The following is a 21855-nucleotide window of genomic DNA, read 5'->3' as shown; positions in this document are numbered from 1 at the left end:
TGTGAAGATTATGATTAAGATTAACGAGTTGATTGTTAGGATTAAGAGAGAGAGAGAGAGAGATTGCCGATTTGATTATTAAGGCTTATTATTGATCAAACTTTAAATTGTCATTAACTTTTGTTGATTGTTGTTGTTTCTATCATAAAAATAACATTGTTTTGATTTCGCAAAGTGATATAATAATAATAATTGTAAGTTCATGATGAGATTTACATAATTATTAGGAAGACAATCAAGAAAAGGATTAAGGCGATTAAGGTGATTGATTAATGATGAATTAAGGTGATTGTGGTGATGATCATTGATTGAGATTATGAAATTGAGTTTACGAGACTGTAATTGTTACAATTAACTTTTACAAAACAATTTAAATTGCTAACGAAAAGCAAGAAAAAAATATTTTTTCACTTTACACTTTTAAATATTTATAATATTTTTTTTCATGGTAATAACTTTTTTTCCCATATTAATAATAACAATTAACAGCAATTAACAATTTGGCTTGATCAAAATTTGTCCATTTGTCCAATTGTATATCAACTCCAGGATTCATTTGATTCCTTGGATAGTTGATAACTTTTAAATCAATAGGGTCCAATCATTTAATTGTGATAAAACTTTTCAAAATTTTGATTATGTTTTAAATTGTTCCAAATCAAATTTTGGTCATGATCAATAATCAGTGTTCAATTGTTAGCGGTTATCGTTATCATTTCCTGGTTCCTTGGTTTATTTGTTGATCGCTTAATTGTTGTGGAAAATAAAACAAAAGTGATTTAAATAAACTGAGTAACCCAACACACAACAATTAACAATGTGTTGATGGACTTGATTTGTTACCATTTAGTAATTTGTTGGGATTGACTAGTCTTGGTGATGAAGGTGGTGAAAGTGATGAAGGTGAAGATGATGAAATTGGTCCGGTTGATGTTATTTTTGATTGATTGACCAATGTTGATAATGAATTAATCAATTTACTAATTTCATCGTTGTATTGGTCAAAAGATTCAATGGACTTTGAATAATCATTGGATAGGGTAACCAATTTACCAATAATACCCTCGATTTTGGTGGTTAAATGTTTACTTTTTTTAACATCCTTGAGACTTTCAATCTCCTTAATCAGTGATTTTAATTTTGGATCAAAATTGGATAAGGAACTTGAAATAGATGAACTTTTCTCGAGTAAAGTATTGGAGGTAATTAGTGTTGGACAAATTTCTTTAAGACATTGTGTCAATTTCATCTGATCAATGGTAACAATTGACTCTCCAAGGTTGATAGTTAATTGCTGATGTTGATTATTGTTTGAAAAAATGGCATTTAATTGTCTTTTTAGATCCTTTGATTCTGGATTGAAATTATTATCATGAAAACGTTTAATGAGTGAAGGTGATGTTGTTGTTGTTGTTGTTGTTGTTGATTTAATTGCTGGTGAGTAACCATTGGTCATTTTGCCACCACCACCATTTGATAAACGTGATGAATTATTGTAATGATGATTAGGTGAATCACCGTTTGATTTAAAGATTAAATTATTCTCAGAGGGAAGATTAAGATCACCTTTTCCATATCCATTGAGCATCATCAGGCTTTTCTCTTTACGAGTTTCCTCATCTTCCTCCATCTTCATTTTACTCATCATTCCGATAATCCGACGTGAGGGCTCTTCGATAACCGAATCATAATAATTACCACCTTCTCCATCTTGATAATCATCTTTCTTTCCACCATATTGATTATCAATATCATCTCCGCCATCGGTATCAAGAGTATCATTGGTTGAGGTTCGAGGTCGTCGTTGATGATTAAAATTGTGATGATGATTGGTGATTGACGTTTCATTGGTCATATCGGTTGAACTTTCCAGGCTTAACGATTCATTAATTGCAAATAGATGATCACAACCAGTTCCCGACGATGAACGGTTATCAAGTAGATCACTGGTTGAAGTACCATTAAGTATTGTTGAGTGAAGATTATTACGTCCTGGTAATCGGCGACCTTTAGGTCCTCGAGGTCGATTTTTTTGCTCACAGTGTAATATGGAAATGGGCTCAATACGATCCGAGTTAAACGCTAATCCATCAGCGGGTGCGGTTTTATGTTTACTACTTGCATCCACTGCGTCACCATTAGCACCAGATTTTGATTTATCATGACGACGGCGACCTGGACCTTTACGATTTACTCGAGCATCTTTAATTGCGTTCTGAATTGAACTGATCCACTTGAACATTTCTAAGGCACTATCAGCGGCAAAGATATGTCGAGACTGGACAAACAAAAGAGAGAGAGAGAGAGAAACAATTAAAACAAATAGTTAATTAGTTATCGATTAGTAAACAAATTGAAATCCAATCAACTAATCATGATTGTTATTAAAAGGGTGGCAATTAGTTTTCTCAAATCGCATTAAAAATGATTAGGTAAATCACATTGTTGTTGTTGTTGTTTTAATAACAATAATTATCATTGAACAATTAACTGATTACAATGATAATCATTAACTAATATAATGATAATGATGGTTAATATTATCAATGAAGGCTTTTTAATGGCTCTTGTAATAATTAAATTGTTATGTTTGTTTCAATGGTGATAATCAACCAACCACACAATCATATTTACAGTTAATTGTAAAATCTATTATTATTATTTAATCAAGATTAAAGTTTAATTAACTTAAATGTGGGATGAAGATGGTGAAGGATTTAAGGGGAAACCAAATGATCAACATGATTTAACTATAATGTCCTAATTACTAAGTGAATCATCATTGACATTAAAATGATATTATCATCATCTTTTGCTCATTGTCATTGTCATAAAATGTCAATCATCATCACAATTAATTAATGAGAAAACAATTATTACTCTGGTGATGATATTAATTGATTTTTATTATGGTTATTATCAATTAACTTGAGTTTTACCAAAGTTATTATTAACTTTACAATTGGTAATATAACTTGAGAGTTGGATTAACATTTTCTAATCTGTAATTGATTCTGAATAATCAGATTATCATTTTAAGATTAATCATTAGACTTATCAAGATTATCATTAAGAGATTAATTAATGATTAAGTGATGACTAGTTAAGTAAATATCAGATTTAATTAAAAGGAATCATGAAAGTTAATTTATGACAATTTAACAAAATGGTTATAAATTAGTAGGTTTCATTTCAAGGATTGCCAATGAAAAGGTTAATTGATGATTAGATTAATTAAGGTCATCAAAGTGATTAACAAAATTACAATGATAATCAATTGATGTCTAATTCAATCAAACTTATACAGAGTAAAATTAATCCAAGGGCATTTAAAGCAAAAAAAAAGATGAAGGTTAATCCATTGGAAATGAAAGCAATTAACAAGATTGTAAGGAAAGGATTAAAAAAAAAAATAAGATAAACTAATTGGAAAGTGTAAAAAAAATCAAGTTAATTAACAAGTAATTTGTTGGGGATTCGTGGTAATCACTGAATGAAATAATTACGAACGAGAAGAAATCAAATCATGTTAACAATTAACAGTAGTAAATGAGGAATGATTTAAGTAGAAAACCTTAATTAGTGAATAACAAATCAGATCATTGAAAATTCATACATGAAAATTGAAAATCACAACTTTGATTGTTATTATACAATTTACATTGTTATTGAATACTCATCATGATAATCAACTAATTACTTGTGAATGGATGTAACAAAATTATGAACAAGTTAAATTCAATGAGTAAAGTGATAATCATAATGTAGAGAGGAGTGAGAAAGTGAGAAGTTAATTCATCATCAAATATAATCAAAAGTAACAATCAAACCAAAAAAAGGGTAACAATACAATCGTAATGACAATTGAATGTGTTACCATAAATTGTTGATAGTGAAAATAATACATTGATTGTTGTTGTTTTCAATGAGTTTTTTTCACATGCTATTCAAAGGTAATTGTTTTCAATTTTTGTTGTTGTTGTTTATCAATGAGATAAACACCAAAGGATTGAATGGAAAGTGAGAGAGAGATAAAGGAAAAAGTAGTAGATGAACTTTTTTTTCACCGAAAAAGGATAAACATTATTTATCCATTGGTTTGTTGATTTCTCATTCTCTCTCTCTCTCTCTGTTTATATATTATTATCCATGTGTCTCAATGTAACAGATTAATATGACTTGAGAATAAAGAAATGAGACTGGAATCGATTTCCGTTTCACCTTTGTGTGTATACATATACTCAGAATTACATGGTAATATCAGATGAGAAGCTGAAACACAAACAGAATCAATGATAATGATGATGATGACAATTGTCCAAAGTTGTAATGAGCTTAAAGCATTACAATAATAAATAATCAAGATGATGATGATGATGATGAAGACGAAGATGTTGATATAATAATAATAAAGGAAAGGTCAGCAAATGGACACACACACATAAATACATAAACGATAATCATGAAATGGAATGAGATTAATTGTGAAAATTATGAAACGATGAAGGATAAAAGGACTGACATTGAATAATTAACATCACTTTTTGTTTACTTACAATGAGAAATTAAGTTTCACTGAGAAAGTTGATTAATTTGATAATTCGTAATTAATTTTCACAAGATAAATGATTTTAAATTGACCATTAGATTTAAGTTGATTGTCTCTATATTGTTGATAGTCTTTGGAATGGGAAAAAAATGGCTGATTGGTGTTGGTGTTGTTGAAGAAATCACTATGATTTTATGAGAGATAAATCAAGCGGAAATTGAATGAATAGGATGTGATGAAGGAAGAGAGAAACAAGTTACCATATTATTAGATGTAATTAATTGATTTAAGGCAATAACAAGGCAGAAAGAGAGAGAGAGAGACACAAGGCACAATTAAGTAGATTTATGTACTTAAGATTTAAGTTGATGATGGAAAACACTGACAATCCCAAACAAAGAATAGAGAACAAAAAAAAAGAGAATAGAAAATTATTTTTATGAATATTGAAGAGTAACAATACACTTATTTGAGAAGAGCACACATACACTAGAAGGAGGCGAGAAATTAATTATGAACAATTAATTCACTAATTGTTGACATTAATCAAACTACAATCAATTTATTAATCAACACAAACGAGAAGATTATTGAACAACAACCCGCCCTCTTGAATTTTGATAAAAAGAAAAAGAAAATGTAACTGTAAACAGAATAGAAAATGGGATTGATACACAATTAACTATACCCAAAAAAAGACAAACAATTAGTAAATTGGTTGACTATTGGGTAATTTAAATAATATAAAACAATAGGTACAATCAATTGTAATGAAAAGATGAAAATCAAAAAGACAACAACATGTTGATTAGGATTGACAGAGAAAAAAGCAAAATTGATTAACACCTAATAAGGGAAACATTATTGAAATAGAAGCAAAATTGATTGCAGACTTTCAAGTCAATCATATGATTGATAAAAGGGGACAATTAATTTACAACAATTAACTAATTAACACAAAAGGAAAAAGCAACAAACAATTAAAGTGTTTTAAGAAATTTAAAATTTAGAATCAAAATTTAGAATCGATAAAAAAATATCGATACTTGGGATTCGATCCAAATGTCACATGACAAAAGAAGAGGGAAAATTTTTTTTCTCTTGTTGATTTAAAAGATGATTAGTTAATTGTTGTCAAGTGTTGTGTCATTAAATTAGTATTTTGATTTAGTTGAGAAATCAGTGAATGAATTAGTGTGTGAATGATCAACTGTTAATTGTTGTAAGTCATTGAAATAGTTGGTTAACTGATTAGAATTAAAGATTTTAATTGGCAATCGCCCTTGAGATCATTTATTTATCTTTCTTTTTCTCTTTCTTTTTTTCTCTTATGTTTCTCTAGATAAGTGACTCCATCTTGGATTTGGTTTCTTCTTTTGATTTTCTATTCTTTTTTTTCCTGATTTGTAAGTTGTTTCTCAATAACACAAACTACTAATATATTAATAATCTTATTCTGATGATGTTGGTGTGTGTTTGTGTTTGTGTTTGGTGAAGACACAACGACAACTACTGATTGGAACAATTAAACTGAAAAAGATGCAATCAGAAAAAAAGGTGTACCTGTTTTGAGAGAGACAAGAGTTTGTGATTAATGGGATGACGATGCCAACTATAAGCTCGATGAAACATATTAGACGGATAAAAAAGAAGATATTATTGGTTTATTTTGGTTTAAATTGTTTTTTATTTTCTTTCGATCTCTTTCACCTCAACGACACTACTCTCACCAACTTCACCTACGATTCAACCTGAAATTGGAAACAATAACAATTGGAATAGTTGGAAACATAATAGAAGAACAAAAAAAATACATTGTACTAACGACATCAAACCAACAACAAACCCTATGATTGTCATAAAATGATGAAGTGGCTAATTGATTTCAAGTTAATCATGTTTAAAGGGAAAAAGAGTCTAATGTGTATTAAATAGGCTGATTTGGCGTTTTTATTTCTCTTCACATGACAATTCAACTAATCATCATCCTACTCTCTCTCTCTCTCTCTCTTTTTCTCTCTCTTTAACAGACAACAAACATCATCTTAATCTAGAAATTTACTCTTTGATTGTGGTAACCATGTTAACACCAACCAGTGAATACAATATAATCCTGTTAAAGTCCAGAAAATAAGCAGTTAAATTGTGAGAGAGGATAAGCAAAGAAAAACAAAAAAGAAAACCTGAAAATGAATCATCATTATGAAAAACCATTTACCTGGAAAACGAGAAGCAAAAAGTCATCATGATTAAAATCAACAACAATTTACACACATCGATAATGTACCAACACCTTAACTAACAAGTTTGACAGTTATGGTTGTTTTGATTCTCATGATAATCATCATCATCCATCTAATTCATTGGGAATCTTCAATCATTTTCCATACTCTCTCTCTCACACTCACCATCCCTTTAATTTTATAACGGGTGGTGTATATGTGGTCATGATACTTGATATACTTATTGTGGTTTAGATTAAGGTGGATGTTAATCTAAGCTAATTCAATAAGAGAGAAAAGAGAGAGAGAGAGAGAAAAGTTATATTCTAAATTCTATAATAATAATAATAGTGATTCAACAATGATGATGGTAAATATCATGGTGAAGAAAATGAGAGAGAAAGCAAAAAAAAAATATACCAACCTATTAATTCAGTTCATTGTGATAGTTAATATTTATACTCTGATTACACCCACCAAACTATTTTAACTTTACCTTGAACAATTTAGCATCATCATTGAGTCAATTGAGATTATAATGAATATTATTTTTTTTAGGTTGGTTGAAATTAGCTTTAAGACATTAAATAATAATAACGTAGGTAGCCATTAATTTAAAGTGATGAACACAATTAACTGTTGGAAAAAAATTTATCTCCAATAGTTAATTGTTACCAGACACACACCGCACAAACAATTTATGTGTATTAATAACAAATTACATTGATTTCATCTTATAGAATCAGCTGACGAAAACCATTTGGGATAAATTGACCCTCAGGAAAATAAAACCAATTCCACTGATTGTGATTAATTATCCACAACAATTAACGTAATTGCTGCCATCTAATGATGAAGAATCGTATTGAAGAAACCATAACAACAACAACAACAACAACAAAGATTTGAAGGTAACCCAAAGGAAAAGCACATTGATTGTTGATTGCGTTTTTCTTGCTAATCATCATTAGTAAATTGTGATTATGAGTAAGTAGATGATAGGAAAGGTAAGTTAATTACCTGAGATGAATACGATGAAGATGAAACGTTGGCTAAAGATGAGTAGATTAAGAATGTAAATTTAGATCCGTTGTCATCCTTTAAATTGATTCTTATGTTGCTAGTGTTGGTTAATTGTTCACAAACATCATAATAATCCAAGTTAATTTGTCCACAGTGTTTTTTATCAAATCCAAGGCCCAGCTGATTGTTTTGAAGGAAAAACAGTTGAGAGAGAGAGAGAGAGAGAGAGAAAAGTAAAACAAAAAGGATCAACACTTTAGGAGTTAAAATTATGGAAGATAATCCAAAGATTAAGGTGATTTAATGATTATTGATGGAAACACGAAGAAATCAATGAGAGATTAACATAGTATGGATACTAAAGGAAAACAACAACACCAAAAGAAATTAAAGTTAATTACTTGGGTAGTTTTCTTTATCACTACTAATTGGAAGGTTCAACAAGTGGATTTTGTTGGTGAGTTTGTTGTTCGGGTGATTAACAATTAGAGATTAATTGTGAATTGTATCCAAGCAATCGATGGATTTAATGAGAAGAAAATAATATCAAAAAAGATCATACATATCAGGTTTTTCCATACATAAAGAAACAACAACAAACTTTTCATCAAGAATAAGGGAGAAGAGAGAAGAGAGAGAGAGAAAAGATGAGAAGGAGATTAAAGAGAAGATAAGTGATGACGAGAGAGAGAAAGAGAAAGAGACGAAGCAGAACGAGAGAGGATGAATAGGAAGGAAAAAGAAAGAGAAATGAAGAAAAAATTTAAAGAGAAACGAGATGATAAATTTCTGCAAAAATGGGAGTAAACAGAGAGCGAAAGAGAGAAAAGAGAGAGAGAGAGAGAGAGAGAGAGAGAGAGATGGTGATGATAATGATGAGGGAGAGAATATGAAAACCCTGAAGAAAATATAACTTGGGGGTGAAAAAGAGACTAGAAGATAATGAAAGAAGATGAAGACGAAAAAAGGGAGAGAATTATTAATAATGTTCATAGATGATTTTTCTTCTCTTTTTCTCTTTTTACCTTTACAACTTTATCTTCTTTTAATCTTCATCCCTCCCTCCCCCTACTCTCATCATCATCATCAACAACAACAACACGATGATGATGATGATCGTATTCATGTTATCCATTGAAAAACCCACTCATCATCACTAAAGAGACTCTTGAACAACCTTTTAACTTTACGTATCAATCACAGACAGAATTCATTTTTGTTGCAATTTGTTTTGTCAATTTAATTTTCCTTCCTCATCATCATCATCATCATCGTCATCATCATTATCCTCATCATCTTTGGCATGGATTTGGCAGCTCCCATCATGTGCATCAAAATCAATCAGCTGAGTCATTTTAATAGATTCCTTGTATTACATTTTTGTTAAAATTTTTTTTTTTGTTGCAGATCTTACAATCAGATTAACATTATAACGTTAGGATATCAAGTTAACGTATCATCTAGACCATTAATTGTCATTCAAATATATAATCAGTTATTATTTATAACTTAATAAGATTGCTGTAAGTTAATCAAGATACTCAACAGAATATTGGATTATCAATTTGGCAAATTATTTCGAGTGAAAATTATGATTACCTGATTCTGATAATAATACAATTTGTTGGCCCGTAAAATGCAATAACTTGTCCTCCAAGAGCCTTTTGAGTTAATACTATTTAACCATAAAGGTGTAAACCATTTTCGTGAAGCCAATTTATTGAGATAACCTTTGATAGGAGCCTCAAGTTCAATTTGATTTAAATCATCAAGGTAAGAAGGGTAACCTGGGCTGGTGGTTACTCCTAGACGAGACTGGAATAACAGGTAAATAAGATGATGAACAAGTAGATGATGATGATGATGGTGATGGTGATGGTGATGATGGAGATGAAGATGGAGAGAAGGAAGAAGAAGAAGATTAGAAATCACTAATTAGCATAACCATTTATGTAATGGAAGATGAAGGAGAGAGAACATGATAACATGATGAAAACAGAAGAAGATTAAGATTAAGATTAAGAGAGAGAGAGAGAGAGATGGAAATTAAAAGGATTTTTTTTTAACTCTGGTTGTTTGTTTTTCTTTGACTACAATCCACTAGTTGATTATTTCTTGATCTTTACCCAAAAGTTTAGGCTTGGTTTTCATTTTAATTGGAGAGAAAACAATTAACTTAACAACCATGATAGTATAATATATTGAAGGGTAAAATTTGACTCTCTCATGATTAACTTCAATTAATCAAAATTGTCAAGAGAATTTAAGTTGGAACCAATAGGATTGCAATTTAAACAAAGTCCCCAAAGATTTTCCCTCTTTCTTTTCTTTGTTCTCTTTCTTCATTTTCTATTTTCATTTTTTGTTCTTTTCTAAAATGTAATTTTTTAGATTAGTTTGGCTTAAATTAGCCACATATTTTCTTAATTATGTCCCAAGTGAATTAATTTTGTTTTCTAAATGTAACCAGTAATGTGTTGTTCCAACAACAATTACATTCTTTAAGATGTTTCCTTTTCCGTTCTAATTCACATAAATAGTGAACCCCAAAAAATGTAACAATTAGAGTTAGTTTCATCTTCAACTTGTTCAAATATAAAAGTGTCTCAGTTTTTCTTGTTCCCTGAAATTCTGTCTTGTTAATTACTCTAGTAATTTAGTGTGATTAGTGTTGTGAGTCTGATTTAGCCTTAGTGACATAATCTACAAACGACTATCCAAGATACGAATCGAAATCAGGTAAAATTGTGAAAGGACCTGAGTGCATCTTCTACATTTAATTGATTCTTTCATTTAAATAAATTCAAATTAAACACTTTCACTTGGCGACCCAGGCAGGATAGCCGTTTGAGATAAGTGATTATGTCTAACTCTGGTGATGTCGGTTTGGAACCGAAAGTTAAAGATATTTCGAGTGAGGAAATTTCTAAATATATGTTGGCTTGGGGATTGGAATCGCCCAATGGAGCATATGAGAGGATTTTATTTAAATCCGCCGTGGTGACACAATTGGCATTGTGTAAATTGAATTATAGTGCTGTAAACGCTGAGAGTTTAAGTGCTAATATCTTGGATGGTATTATTACTCCAGAGTGGGTAAAAGAGATGAGAAAGGAATCTATTCCTGAATCGGATATTAAGGAGATAGTTTTGAAACTTGGTATTAAGCAAGAGGTAATTAGCTTAGCTTCGGAAGCTGCGGTTAGAAAGCTAAATGTCTCGAATCCAGCGAAGAGAATCATTTGGTCAATGATTAAGAAGTGGACTTCGATTCAACCTAAGACGTCAACTGCCAAGAAAGTGATAAAACTTGACTCAATGATCCTAAAGGAAATGGATTATGATGACCCTACGATCGATAAAAATGACAATGAAGGTGAAGAAGAGGAACCTTTGGTTGCCGAACTTCCGAGAGTTACTTCACCACCCCGCTCACCTTTAAGAACACCGTTTGAACCTAATCAACATTTCAATTTTCAGCCTCCAGTTTATCATGTTAGTTCCAAGGATCCAGTGATCCCTTTGTTCAAACAAAATGCTGATGCTTGGTCTTGGCTAAAGAATGTGAAAAGGCAATTACGATACGAAAATGTTTCAGATGAAACTCGATTACGAGTGCTTAAAAAAGCGTTGGCTTTTGAATTGTTGGATGCAGCGGACACGTTGGATGAGGAAGAGCATACATATGAGAGTTATGTTCAAGCTTTGGAAAGCTATCTTCGAGGTCCTACGGCATTGGCAACAGCTCAAGCGGAATTAAGCTCTATGGTATATAGTTTCGATGAACATCCGTCTCAATTTGTCGACCGATTAAGAGACCGTGTTACTAAGGTAAAAGGTAAAATGTCTAAAGAAGGTTTTCTTTACGAAGTATTGGAACACTTACCAAGAAATCTACGAGAAAAGGTAATCGAGGTACGAGCTAATACCGATTTAGACTCTTTACTTGGTTTACTTATCCATAAGTATTTCATACAAATGGAAGAGAAAAGAAAAAGTATCCATGAGAGAAAAGGTAAAGGTAATTCTGTACCAAATAATCGAGGTAACAATCAATCAAATTCAACAATTACTTGTTATAAATGTGATGGTGAAGGACATTACGCGAGAAATTGTCCCAAAAACAACGAAAGTGCAAAACCTGAAAGTTCACCTCAAGTGAAAACAAGTGCTAACTTAATGAGTTCAACTTCAGCTGAAACAAAAGTACCTGATTCATCCGAATTCATGTTCATGGTGAATTGTAATCAACAGAATCGACCGATGATTACGAAAATGGACCCACAAATAGTGAACATCCCAACGGTAATGATGCATCTTTGTAAACCAAATCGTGAATTGGTTCGAAGTGGTGAAGTTCTAATCGACACTGGAGCAAATACAGCTTGTATTGACTATCGATTAGCTGAACAATTGGATGCATTCATTATGAGATCAAATGTTTCGGTAAAAGGTATAGTTGCTGACAATTATCTTGATATCGAAGGAGCAGCTTATGCTCTTATGAAACATAAGGACATGGGTACAGTCAAAGCGCTAAGATTTCAAATAGCCCGAAATTTAGAACCAATAATGGTGGTTGGAAATGGTTTCAATGACATGTTTTATACGACAATTAAAAACAATGGTGGAAATTATTCAGTTTCTCTACAAGAATATGTCGATAGCGACCCAGTTTCAAATGAACTTCTATTCAGATTCTGTACTCCAGAAGAATCAATTGAATTGAGTCGACGAGTCGAAAGTGGTATTCTAAGGAAACCAAAAGTCGAAGATGAAAAGTTAATTCATTCAAATGAAAACCCGAAAGCGAAGCTTTTCATTCAGACATTGGAAGAGACTAAAGAATTGGATCAAATTTCTGTTTATTTCCAAACAAATAGAAAAGAAGAAGTTCCTGAATTATCTGAACGATTAAAGAAAAGAATGAATCCTGATTTAAAAGAAGATCAAGTGAATGAATTATTAGAACTTCTAATGAGATTTACTGATGTTTTCTCAAAGCATCGAAAAGATTTAGGTTTCGTTCCATGGGAAAAGTGGCCGATTAAAATTGATATTGGAGATTATCAAGTTCCCTTTCAGAAACCGTATCCCTGTTCAATTCACATCCGAAAAGCTTACCAAAGCCTAATCAATGATCTACTTGAGTTAGATATTATTGAACCTTCGGATGCTCCTGGTGGATCTCCAGCCTTTATCATTCCTAAATCTGATGGATCGTATAGATTGTTAAATGACTTGAGAACAGTCAATCGAATGACTAAAGTTGTTTTTCATCCGATGCCTCGAATAGATGATTGCCTGGAAGCAGTTAAAGATTCAAAGTACTTCAACATGTTCGATTTATATCAAGGGTATTTTCAAATCGAAATTCCACCTTCGGAAAGAGGTAAAACTGTATTTGTTACTCCCGATGGGAAGTTTCAATACAAAAGGTTACCAATGGGTTTGGCTTCAGCCCCATTCGAATTTCAACAATTAATGAACAAAGTGTTAAAAGGATTAAATTACTCGGAGTGTTTAGGGTATTTTGACGATGTACCAGTAATGGGAAAAAGTTGGCCTGAACTTTTAGATAATACTGAAAGAGTTCTAACTCGATTAAGAGATTGGAATCTAAAAGTCAAAACGGATAAATGCAAATTTGGTTGCACCGAATTGGTATTACTTGGTCATTTGGTAAATGGAAAAGGTATTCGTCCTGATCCTGGTAAGGTAACAGCGTTAAAAAATCTCCCCTATCCGAATAATTTGAAACAATTACAATCACAACTTGGTTGTTATAATTATTTTAGTCGATATATACCTAATTATGCTGAATTAGCTGCACCGTTATATCGATTAATATCGAAAGAAAGGAAATTTAAAATGTTAAAGGAAGACTATCAAGTGATGGATAAATTGAAACAATCATTAATCGAAACAACGATGTTGGTTCATTTCGATCCAAATCGAAAGAAAAAGTTAACGGTTGATGCTAGTGATTTAGCAATTGGAGGGATTTTACTTCAGGAAGATCCTAATCAACCAGAATCAAATGAGTTGGAAGAAATTAAAAACTGGCTTCCAATATCCTTCTTCTCTCAGAAATTATTAAAACATCAAATTAATTATTCAGTGAGTGAAAAAGAATTATTGGCGATATTGATTGGAATCAATAAATTTCGACATTATTTGGAAGGTGATGAGTTCATTGTGGAAACCGATCATCATGCTTTATGTCAACTTCCTAAGATCAACTTCAAAAACCAAAGACTACAACGATGGAGTATAATGCTTGGAGCTTATAAATATAAGGTAATTTATACTCAAGGTTCGTTACATCCGTCCGACTGTTTCAGCCGATACCAATCGGAATGGGATCATAGGAAATCAATTGATCCAGAAAGTGAATATGTTGAACAATTGTTAATGATAACAAGTGATCCAACTTACATTGATTGTGACAATCAAGAGAAATCAATTCAAAATATTAGGGAATTGAATCGAGTGATTAAACCTAATTCTGTGTTCTATTTCAAATTGAACCCTAATTGGAAAGAAGAAATTATCAGTTATCAAGTGAAAGATCCAATGATATCTGAAGTGATACAACAATTGAGAGAAAATTCAAAAAGTGATTATCACAAAAAGTTTGTGATAAGAGATGAAGTTCTTTACCGAAAACCAATGGTGACAAATGAAAATTATCGAATAGTGATAACTCCTAAGTTATTGAATAAGCTATTTGAAGAAGAACATAATTCAGTTCTAAGTGGTCATTTCGGAGTTGAGAAGACTTATCTTCAAATTTCTCGTCGATTTTGGATGCGATATCTTTATGATGAGATCGATAAATTGTGTCGAAACTGTTTAACTTGTGCAATGAGTAAACCATCGAATACAACATATGCCGAACCATCGTTAAAGCCGATACCTGATACTGTGTTTGAACGAATTGAGATGGACGCTCAAGGTCCAATTACCTATCAGAATGGAAAATCAAAGGTGATACTTGTCATTGTTGATACTTTGTCTCGATTTGTTTACGCAAAGTCATTTTCTAATCAAGTTTCTCAGACTGTTAAGAATTTTCTTGAAGAGTATTTTTCTATCTTTGGATTTCCTAAAATCATTCAGACAGATAGAGGTAGAAATTTTGTCTCAGAGGAAATAGAAAAGTTCTTGAAATCAAAAGGAATCACTCATGAAGTTTCGAATCCGTATCATCCTCAATCGCAAGGAGTAGTTGAAAGAGCAAATAGAACTGTAGGAGATAGACTTCGAACATTCATAATCGAAAATGGTTTGAATGAAGGAATTGATAAAGTGTTGAAATGGAATGTCTATTCTATTAATGCCTCAATTCATAAGATTCATCGATTTTCTCCTCACTTCTTAATTTTTGGAAAGAATCCTAATTCTCCGATCGATAATCAATTGTCGATTTCGTCGTTTACTAATAAATCAGTTGATCAAGCAAGAAAATTAACGAAAGCTCGTTTAGCCGCTCAACAAATTTATTACCAAAATCTACTCAGACAGTTAACAAAACCGAATCCATATTCAGTAGGAGATTTTTGTTTAATTAAAAATTCTGCTCCATCAATTGGAACAACTAAGAAATTAGTTCCAAAGTATCATGGTCCCTATTTAGTTCTTGGTGTAAGAAAAGGTTCAGTGTTGTTATTAAATCCTAATAATCTTGAACAATTTACCTCGAATTTACAATTAACCAAACCCTTTAATTGTCAATTGAATGAAAGTTTACTGAGTTTAAAAAATGAATATTTTGATTGTAATTCTGATGATTGGTTAGTTGACCAAAATGCGACAATTAATGAATCTGAATCAAGTTATTATCCTTTAAATCATGACGAATTGCCTGAACAAGTTGAGCTGAGTTCAACAAATGAAATCGTATCAGCTGAATTGAGTGATAATCAATTAACCTCAATTATCGATAACGAACTAAATCAACTTGAGATTGAAAAATTACCTGAGTTTGAAGAATCAATTCCAATTGAAGAAAATTCAACTAAAGTGGTTAAGAAGAGAGCTACATATAAAACTGCTAATCGTGAAATGTTCAACCCTGAACTTCTTAATAGTGAAAGACCGAAAACGAGGTCACAACAATTAATTAGTGTTAATTTAATTAATTCGGACAAAAATGTAAAAATTTGGAAAATCAAATTACCCGCTAACAATCAACTCTTTTCTTCTTGGTTACCGATATTGGCGCTTGAAAATACGTTTCTAAGGAAGAGAAACAAAGGAAACCAATGTCCATTGTCTTTCATTTTCAAAGTGTTTGCCCTAATTGACACATCAGTTAAATCAATTGATTCAAATCAAAGTGAAAATTGTTCGTTTTTGTTTTGTGAAATTGTTAATTTACTAAAATTAATCATGTCCCAATTCGATGATTGGCCTGAATCTTCAACATCAACTAAAGATGATCCAAAAAATTCTGGTAAAAGTGATCCTGATTCCCGGTATCGTGATTTAAAATTAGTTGACCCTCTTCCTAAATTTGTTGCTGAAGGAAAAGCCAGAAGATATTTAGACTTTGAAGATTTGTCTGGAATCGATAATTCTGGTTATCCTGTTCCCAATTTCATCTATGGAAAAATGAAACGATATCCAGCGAAATTACCACCCAAAGAAGAGGAACGACCATCATATTTAAGAATTGAATTCTTCAAGAAAGCTCGTGAAGAGATCGATCAACAACTCGTTAAATATGAAATGGATGAAAATCTTTATGTTGAATTCATCAAGGAAAAGATGAAACTCAATGTAATTGAAGATATTGGATTAATCTCATTCGATAAACTACCAAAAGGATTAATCAAATCAAAAGTAATTCATCCTGATTTACTTTCCAAAGTAAAGAAAATTTCCTGTCTATTTTGTGAACAAATTGCAATCGATCCAAGATGCTGTTCATCATGTTCCAAAATCTATTGTACTCCATGTGCTGAGTGGCTAAGACAAGGAATCACTCAAGCTAATTTACCTCCACCCAAAGAACGAACTGAATTCTTATGTGTTAATGAGAATTGTTTGGTTAAAGCTTCAACATCAAATTCTTATGTTAAATTGGTACCAATTGGAGACGAAGAAATTATTCATTTCTATCAAGATGCTAAGTTTACCTGTAATCGTGACTGGTGTAAGTTAAGCTTCGATTATATTAATTATGTTAATCACATTTTTACCTGTCGACGTGGACCTATCGATTACTCAATGGACAAAGATTTAAAATTACAAAATTTTAAACAAGGTCAAGTATGTGCGAAAGTCTTGGAAAAGCCTAGAACCTTAGCTGGTTTGTTGCCTTCGCATTTAAAAGCGAAAGATGAAATCGAAGTTATTTCCCACGAAGAAAAATGGCAACAAACAGCAAATCGATTTGCTTTTCTACTCAAAATGAGAGATGAAAATCCTGATGATCCTCATCTTCAACCAATCTCATTGAGAGCTCATGCTAATTTATCCCTTAACTGGTGGAACAATTGGAAAATTTCTAAGAATCCTCGAACTCCATTATCAGAAACTGAAACCTTTTTAAGAGAAATTGGTTTTCCCTCAATCGATTCTAATCTTTATTATTCTAAAGATACTGATTTCCCGACCGTTCAAAGTTCAGTTATTCCTGAATATCTAATCAAAGATTCAGTCAATTGGAGACGATGGGCTTGTGGTATCACCGAGTTCGACACTGAATCAATTGTCGATTCAGATGCAAGTTCCGTTGTCATGTATTCTGCTTTTGTTGAAGACCCTGAATCTCCATTCATCAGAGTAAATCCCTTTGACCGACTAGCTCCAGCTAAAGTAGATTATGTTTTAGAATGGCTAGAACAATTTCCATCTTGTGTTAATAAGAATCAACCATTGGAATTACCTAAAACATCTACTAATCAAAAAGATCTATGCGAGAAAAATTCGACGAAAGATCATCAAATCGTCATGGGACAATAGACCAAAAGCCGTCTTACCAATGATGACTCAAGAAAGAGTTAAACTATTTGCCCTAGCAAGTGAATCATTGGAAAATAAAGAAACCTCTTATTGCCTATCCATGTTTTGTGCTCCAATAAGAGAAGGTAACAAATTGAATCCAAGACCAATTTGGGTAACAATTGTAGATGCAAATCTAAGTGTGGTCTACGAAACTTTTGTTCGTTACTCATCAATCGAATTAAGTGATGAAAATTACAATGGTTTGACTCGACAAGACCTGAAGTATGGTCGTAACCTTCGAACAGTACGAGACCAAGTTATCAAATATCTCGTTTGTGCAACTCGAATTATTGGTTATGGAATAATTAATCAATTTAAAAATATTGGCCTTACTTCTCATGAAATTAATCAACTATTACCCTCATGTCGAGAGATAAATCAATTTTACTCTCCTTATTATCAGTCAGCTTTAAATTTGCAAGCCATTGCTTTTCTCTGGTTTCCAGGGTATATTATACCTGTTGATCCTCATTCACCTGTAGTGGAAGCTATTACAGCTATGAGATTATTCATCTTCCTATGGAAGGACATTGAAGAAATCGCCCTGACTCTTGGTGGAATTCACCATAAAAATGCTCAATTAACCGGTGCTAATACCATTACAAGTTCTCTCTTGTATTATTTTGACTCCCAAGTTCGAGCAGGAAAATTCTCATGGCCAGAGGAATGGAAACAAAATCCAAGAATGAAATTAATCCCTTACTACAACACGGAAAATTGTGTACCACCGGACATGTCAATGGTCAATCAATTATTATCATCATGGGCCAAGGAATTGAATGAATATGACGAAAGAGAAAGTTCAGGAAATGGTTCTTCCCAAAGAATCAAGCAAATCAAGTCGAAAGAAGATTCTGATTAATCTCCGTAATCAAAAGAGAGTGTCTTAATCAAGTGCGAGGGGTGTGAAGGGTAAAATTTGACTCTCTCATGATTAACTTCAATTAATCAAAATTGTCAAGAGAATTTAAGTTGGAACCAATAGGATTGCAATTTAAACAAAGTCCCCAAAGATTTTCCCTCTTTCTTTTCTTTGTTCTCTTTCTTCATTTTCTATTTTCATTTTTTGTTCTTTTCTAAAATGTAATTTTTTAGATTAGTTTGGCTTAAATTAGCCACATATTTTCTTAATTATGTCCCAAGTGAATTAATTTTGTTTTAAATGTAACCAGTAATGTGTTGTTCCAACAACAATTACATTCTTTAAGATGTTTCCTTCCGTTCTAATTCACATAAATAGTGAACCCCAAAAATGTAACAATTAGAGTTAGTTTCATCTTCAACTTGTTCAAATATAAAAGTGTCTCAGTTTTCTTGTTCCTGAAATTCTGTCTTGTTAATTACTCTAGTAATTTAGTGTGATTAGTGTTGTGAGTCTGATTTAGCCTTAGTGACATAATCTACAAACGACTATCCAAGATACGAATCGAAATCAGGTAAAATTGTGAAAGGACCTGAGTGCATCTTCTACATTTAATTGATTCTTTCATTTAAATAAATTCAAATTAAACACTTTCAATATATAGAATACAATTAATAGCAAGAATCAGGTTAATCAATTTAAATTGCGATTAGAATCCAAAGGGAAAGAGCTAAGGTTCAACTGTGATGTTTTTTGTTTTCGTTTTTCTTTGAATTTTGTTCAACTTTTGGAATCGAGATTGAAAACTTTCCGGTGATTTATCATGATTAACTTTGAGAGAATATTGAGTTTTGTATTAGAAAGTTAATCGTAAATTATCAATAACAATTCCAATTGATCAGTTGCTCTTTTTTTTAAATGTTCGTAATTTTGTTTCTTTCAAAACATAATCAAGATTCTGAGTCTTGATTGAAACGGAAATGTGAGTATGACTGAGTTATTGATTAATCAAACTTGACATTATCTTTGAGTACTTGAAGAAATGTCAATAATCAATATTGGAATCTAATTGTTGTTAAAGCTTTAATTACTAAATCATAGAGATACACGACCGATAGTTGGCTTTTCTTGATTGTGGTGGAAAGTCAATCAAATTGAAGGACGAAAAGGACGATTGAGATAACGATGAGTTATCGACACTTTGGCGATATTTTCGGTAGTTTTATCCATCGAACTGAGAAAATTTTTAAATGTTTTTTTTGGAATTGGTGATGAAATGCGAAAATATTTTATTAATTTTGTATCGTAACAGTTATCGAATTGTAATAATCTCGATTTATCCTTTGCTTAACGAAGCCTGATATTGATTGAGAATCAATTGGATAAAGAAATTCGTTTGCATAATAATAACATTTACAATTCTTTAGTTGAACCACATTCAAGATCTTAGATTTTGTTTGCAAATGAGATTACCTATTTATCGGTAAGAGATTGAAGACTTTGAATTCGCAATTGAACATTTGCATATAAGGAACATGATAAGTGACAAATTTCTCATGATAAAAGTTGAATATTAACAAGAATAATCGATAGTTAATCACTTGGAATGTCGATAATGATCTTTGCTGATTATGTTCAAACGATGAGTGAATAAAATGACTCGATTCTGGAAAAGTTGATTAAGAAAAACTTTCGAACTACCAAATGATAATATTTGCCAAGTGTTCCTAGTCTATTAGTAGAAATGAGACATATTCGAGGGTTGAACATTCGAAGGATATTAATCACTCTCGTAATAAATTCGACTCTCGAAGCTTATAACTCGATGATGGAAAAATAAAGTTCGTAAACTTAATTAATGACCAAAAGAATTTCGAATATCAAATATCAACAATAATATGACATTCGACATTCGATTCACCTAAATTTCGAGTTCTAATTTGTTCAAAGCTCTACGACTTTGATTTTCTGCTGTTTAATTGCGTAAAAAATAACGACAATTAAGTTACCATATTGTTGTTGATAGAAAAACAATTGATTGTTTGCTAATTAATTGATTTTCTTTGTCAATGTTTCATTTTTTACTTATTCTTTCACCGGTTTATCCTTGATTGTAATTCTATCACTAATCAAGTGATTAATTTAACTTTTAATTGGTAATCAATCAATTCTGTGATTGATGTTTGAATTCATTGATTATATTTACTGGTTCATCTTGTTGGTTTGTTGATTTATCATCATGATTGTTATTCTTGGTTACAACTGAATTAACTGGAATCTGATTTCTCAGGCAAATTGCCCAAAAGTTTTTCCCAGGAATCAGTAAATTACCAGATAATATTTCCAATCATTTTAATTGTTTACAGTAATTTAATTAACGTAATAAACATTCAATCAATTGAAACTTTAAGATTGGGTGGTAAAGTTTTTTTTTTCACCGATGTGATGATTTGATAATCAAATTTAATTTAATTTCTCAACGAACACCAAATGATGTTGATGATGATTAAATTTAATTGTGATTAAGGGACTATATTAATGGTGTTTCCTGTTTCCTTGATGTGCTTACCAATTACAATTTAGTTTCGTAAATTGTTAGTTAGTTGATAATCTCAATTAACTTCATCTTCTTGTTGTTGTTCTTGATTGTTAGTTAATTAATTCGGTTTGTAAGGAGAGAGAAAACAAATTAACACTCACCATTAGTTGATTGTAATCAGTTAATATAATTGAATTGTTTCTCTCATTGATTGTTGATTCATCTTCTTGCTGTTGACAGTTAATTAATGTTGACCAAACCATTTAAGATTATAATCTAACTTGATGAACCAAATTGAATCAATTAGCTAATTGTTGACAATAATTTGATTCCCTGTTGACTCATTTAAGGAAATTAAATTGTAATCACAGAAAGAAAGATAAAAACACTAAAGAAATCAGAAAATTAATTTAGACAAAATAATCAACAATTAACTAAACATGTTGAGAGTTAGTTAACAAGGAAGATGAATTAATATTAATGGTTAATTGTTGGGTGAAAATGATTACATTGGTTTTGATTACTATTAATGGATGAAATTTAACACCAACAACAATCAACGGAAAGACAATCAAAGTCCAGGATTTACCGAGTCAACAATTTAACCAATCAAACCATTTAAATTGTAATAAAAAGATGATCATGA

At 31.4% G+C, this 21855-nt stretch overlaps 1 protein-coding gene and 2 long non-coding RNA genes across 4 annotated transcripts; 2 read left to right on the top strand and 1 right to left on the bottom strand.

The window, feature by feature from the left end:
- Window positions 1-70: 70 nt before the first annotated feature.
- On the bottom strand, window positions 71-21686 carry LOC128385638 (uncharacterized). 2 transcript variants are annotated; one of them, XM_053344531.1, is made up of 5 exons: window positions 21371-21686; window positions 9394-9609; window positions 7792-7974; window positions 844-2278; window positions 71-746 (listed from the first exon to the last, which is right to left on the bottom strand). In XM_053344531.1, exons 1-5 carry the CDS (start codon window positions 21470-21472, stop codon window positions 733-735), a joined length of 1950 nt encoding a protein of 649 aa, XP_053200506.1. In that variant the 5' UTR covers window positions 21473-21686; the 3' UTR covers window positions 71-732. The 2 variants fall into 2 exon arrangements, with proteins under 2 accessions (XP_053200506.1, XP_053200505.1); XM_053344530.1 differs by having other exon boundaries at window positions 71-2278; window positions 21371-21685.
- LOC128385651 (uncharacterized) lies at window positions 6965-7802 on the top strand. Its single transcript, XR_008324818.1, has 3 exons — window positions 6965-7141; window positions 7330-7369; window positions 7512-7802. It is a non-coding gene; the product is annotated as an uncharacterized LOC128385651 (long non-coding RNA).
- Window positions 9510-21113, top strand: LOC128385652 (uncharacterized). The gene is made up of 3 exons (XR_008324819.1): window positions 9510-9621; window positions 19626-19652; window positions 19752-21113. It is a non-coding gene; the product is annotated as an uncharacterized LOC128385652 (long non-coding RNA).
- Window positions 21687-21855: the final 169 nt, after the last annotated feature.

This window comes from Panonychus citri, unplaced genomic scaffold (genome assembly GCF_014898815.1).
Source record: "Panonychus citri isolate SS breed McGregor unplaced genomic scaffold, ASM1489881v1 Contig00049, whole genome shotgun sequence".
NCBI classification, from domain to species: Eukaryota; Metazoa; Arthropoda; class Arachnida; order Trombidiformes; family Tetranychidae; genus Panonychus; species Panonychus citri.
This window is presented reverse-complemented; position numbering and strand designations above follow the sequence as displayed.

Excerpts from the sequence above, each read along its gene's own strand:
- LOC128385638 (XM_053344530.1), bottom strand. The coding sequence starts at position 21,472 with ATGGTTTGGTCAACATTAATTAACTGTCAACAGCAAGAAGATGAATCA. Across the intron at positions 9,610-21,370 it reads CTGATTACAATCAACTAATG|TCTCGTCTAGGAGTAACCAC; the intron begins GTGAGTGTTAAT and ends CTGTTATTCCAG. Across the intron at positions 7,975-9,393 it reads TGTATTATTATCAGAATCAG|CTGGGCCTTGGATTTGATAA; the intron begins GTAATCATAATT and ends CAAAACAATCAG.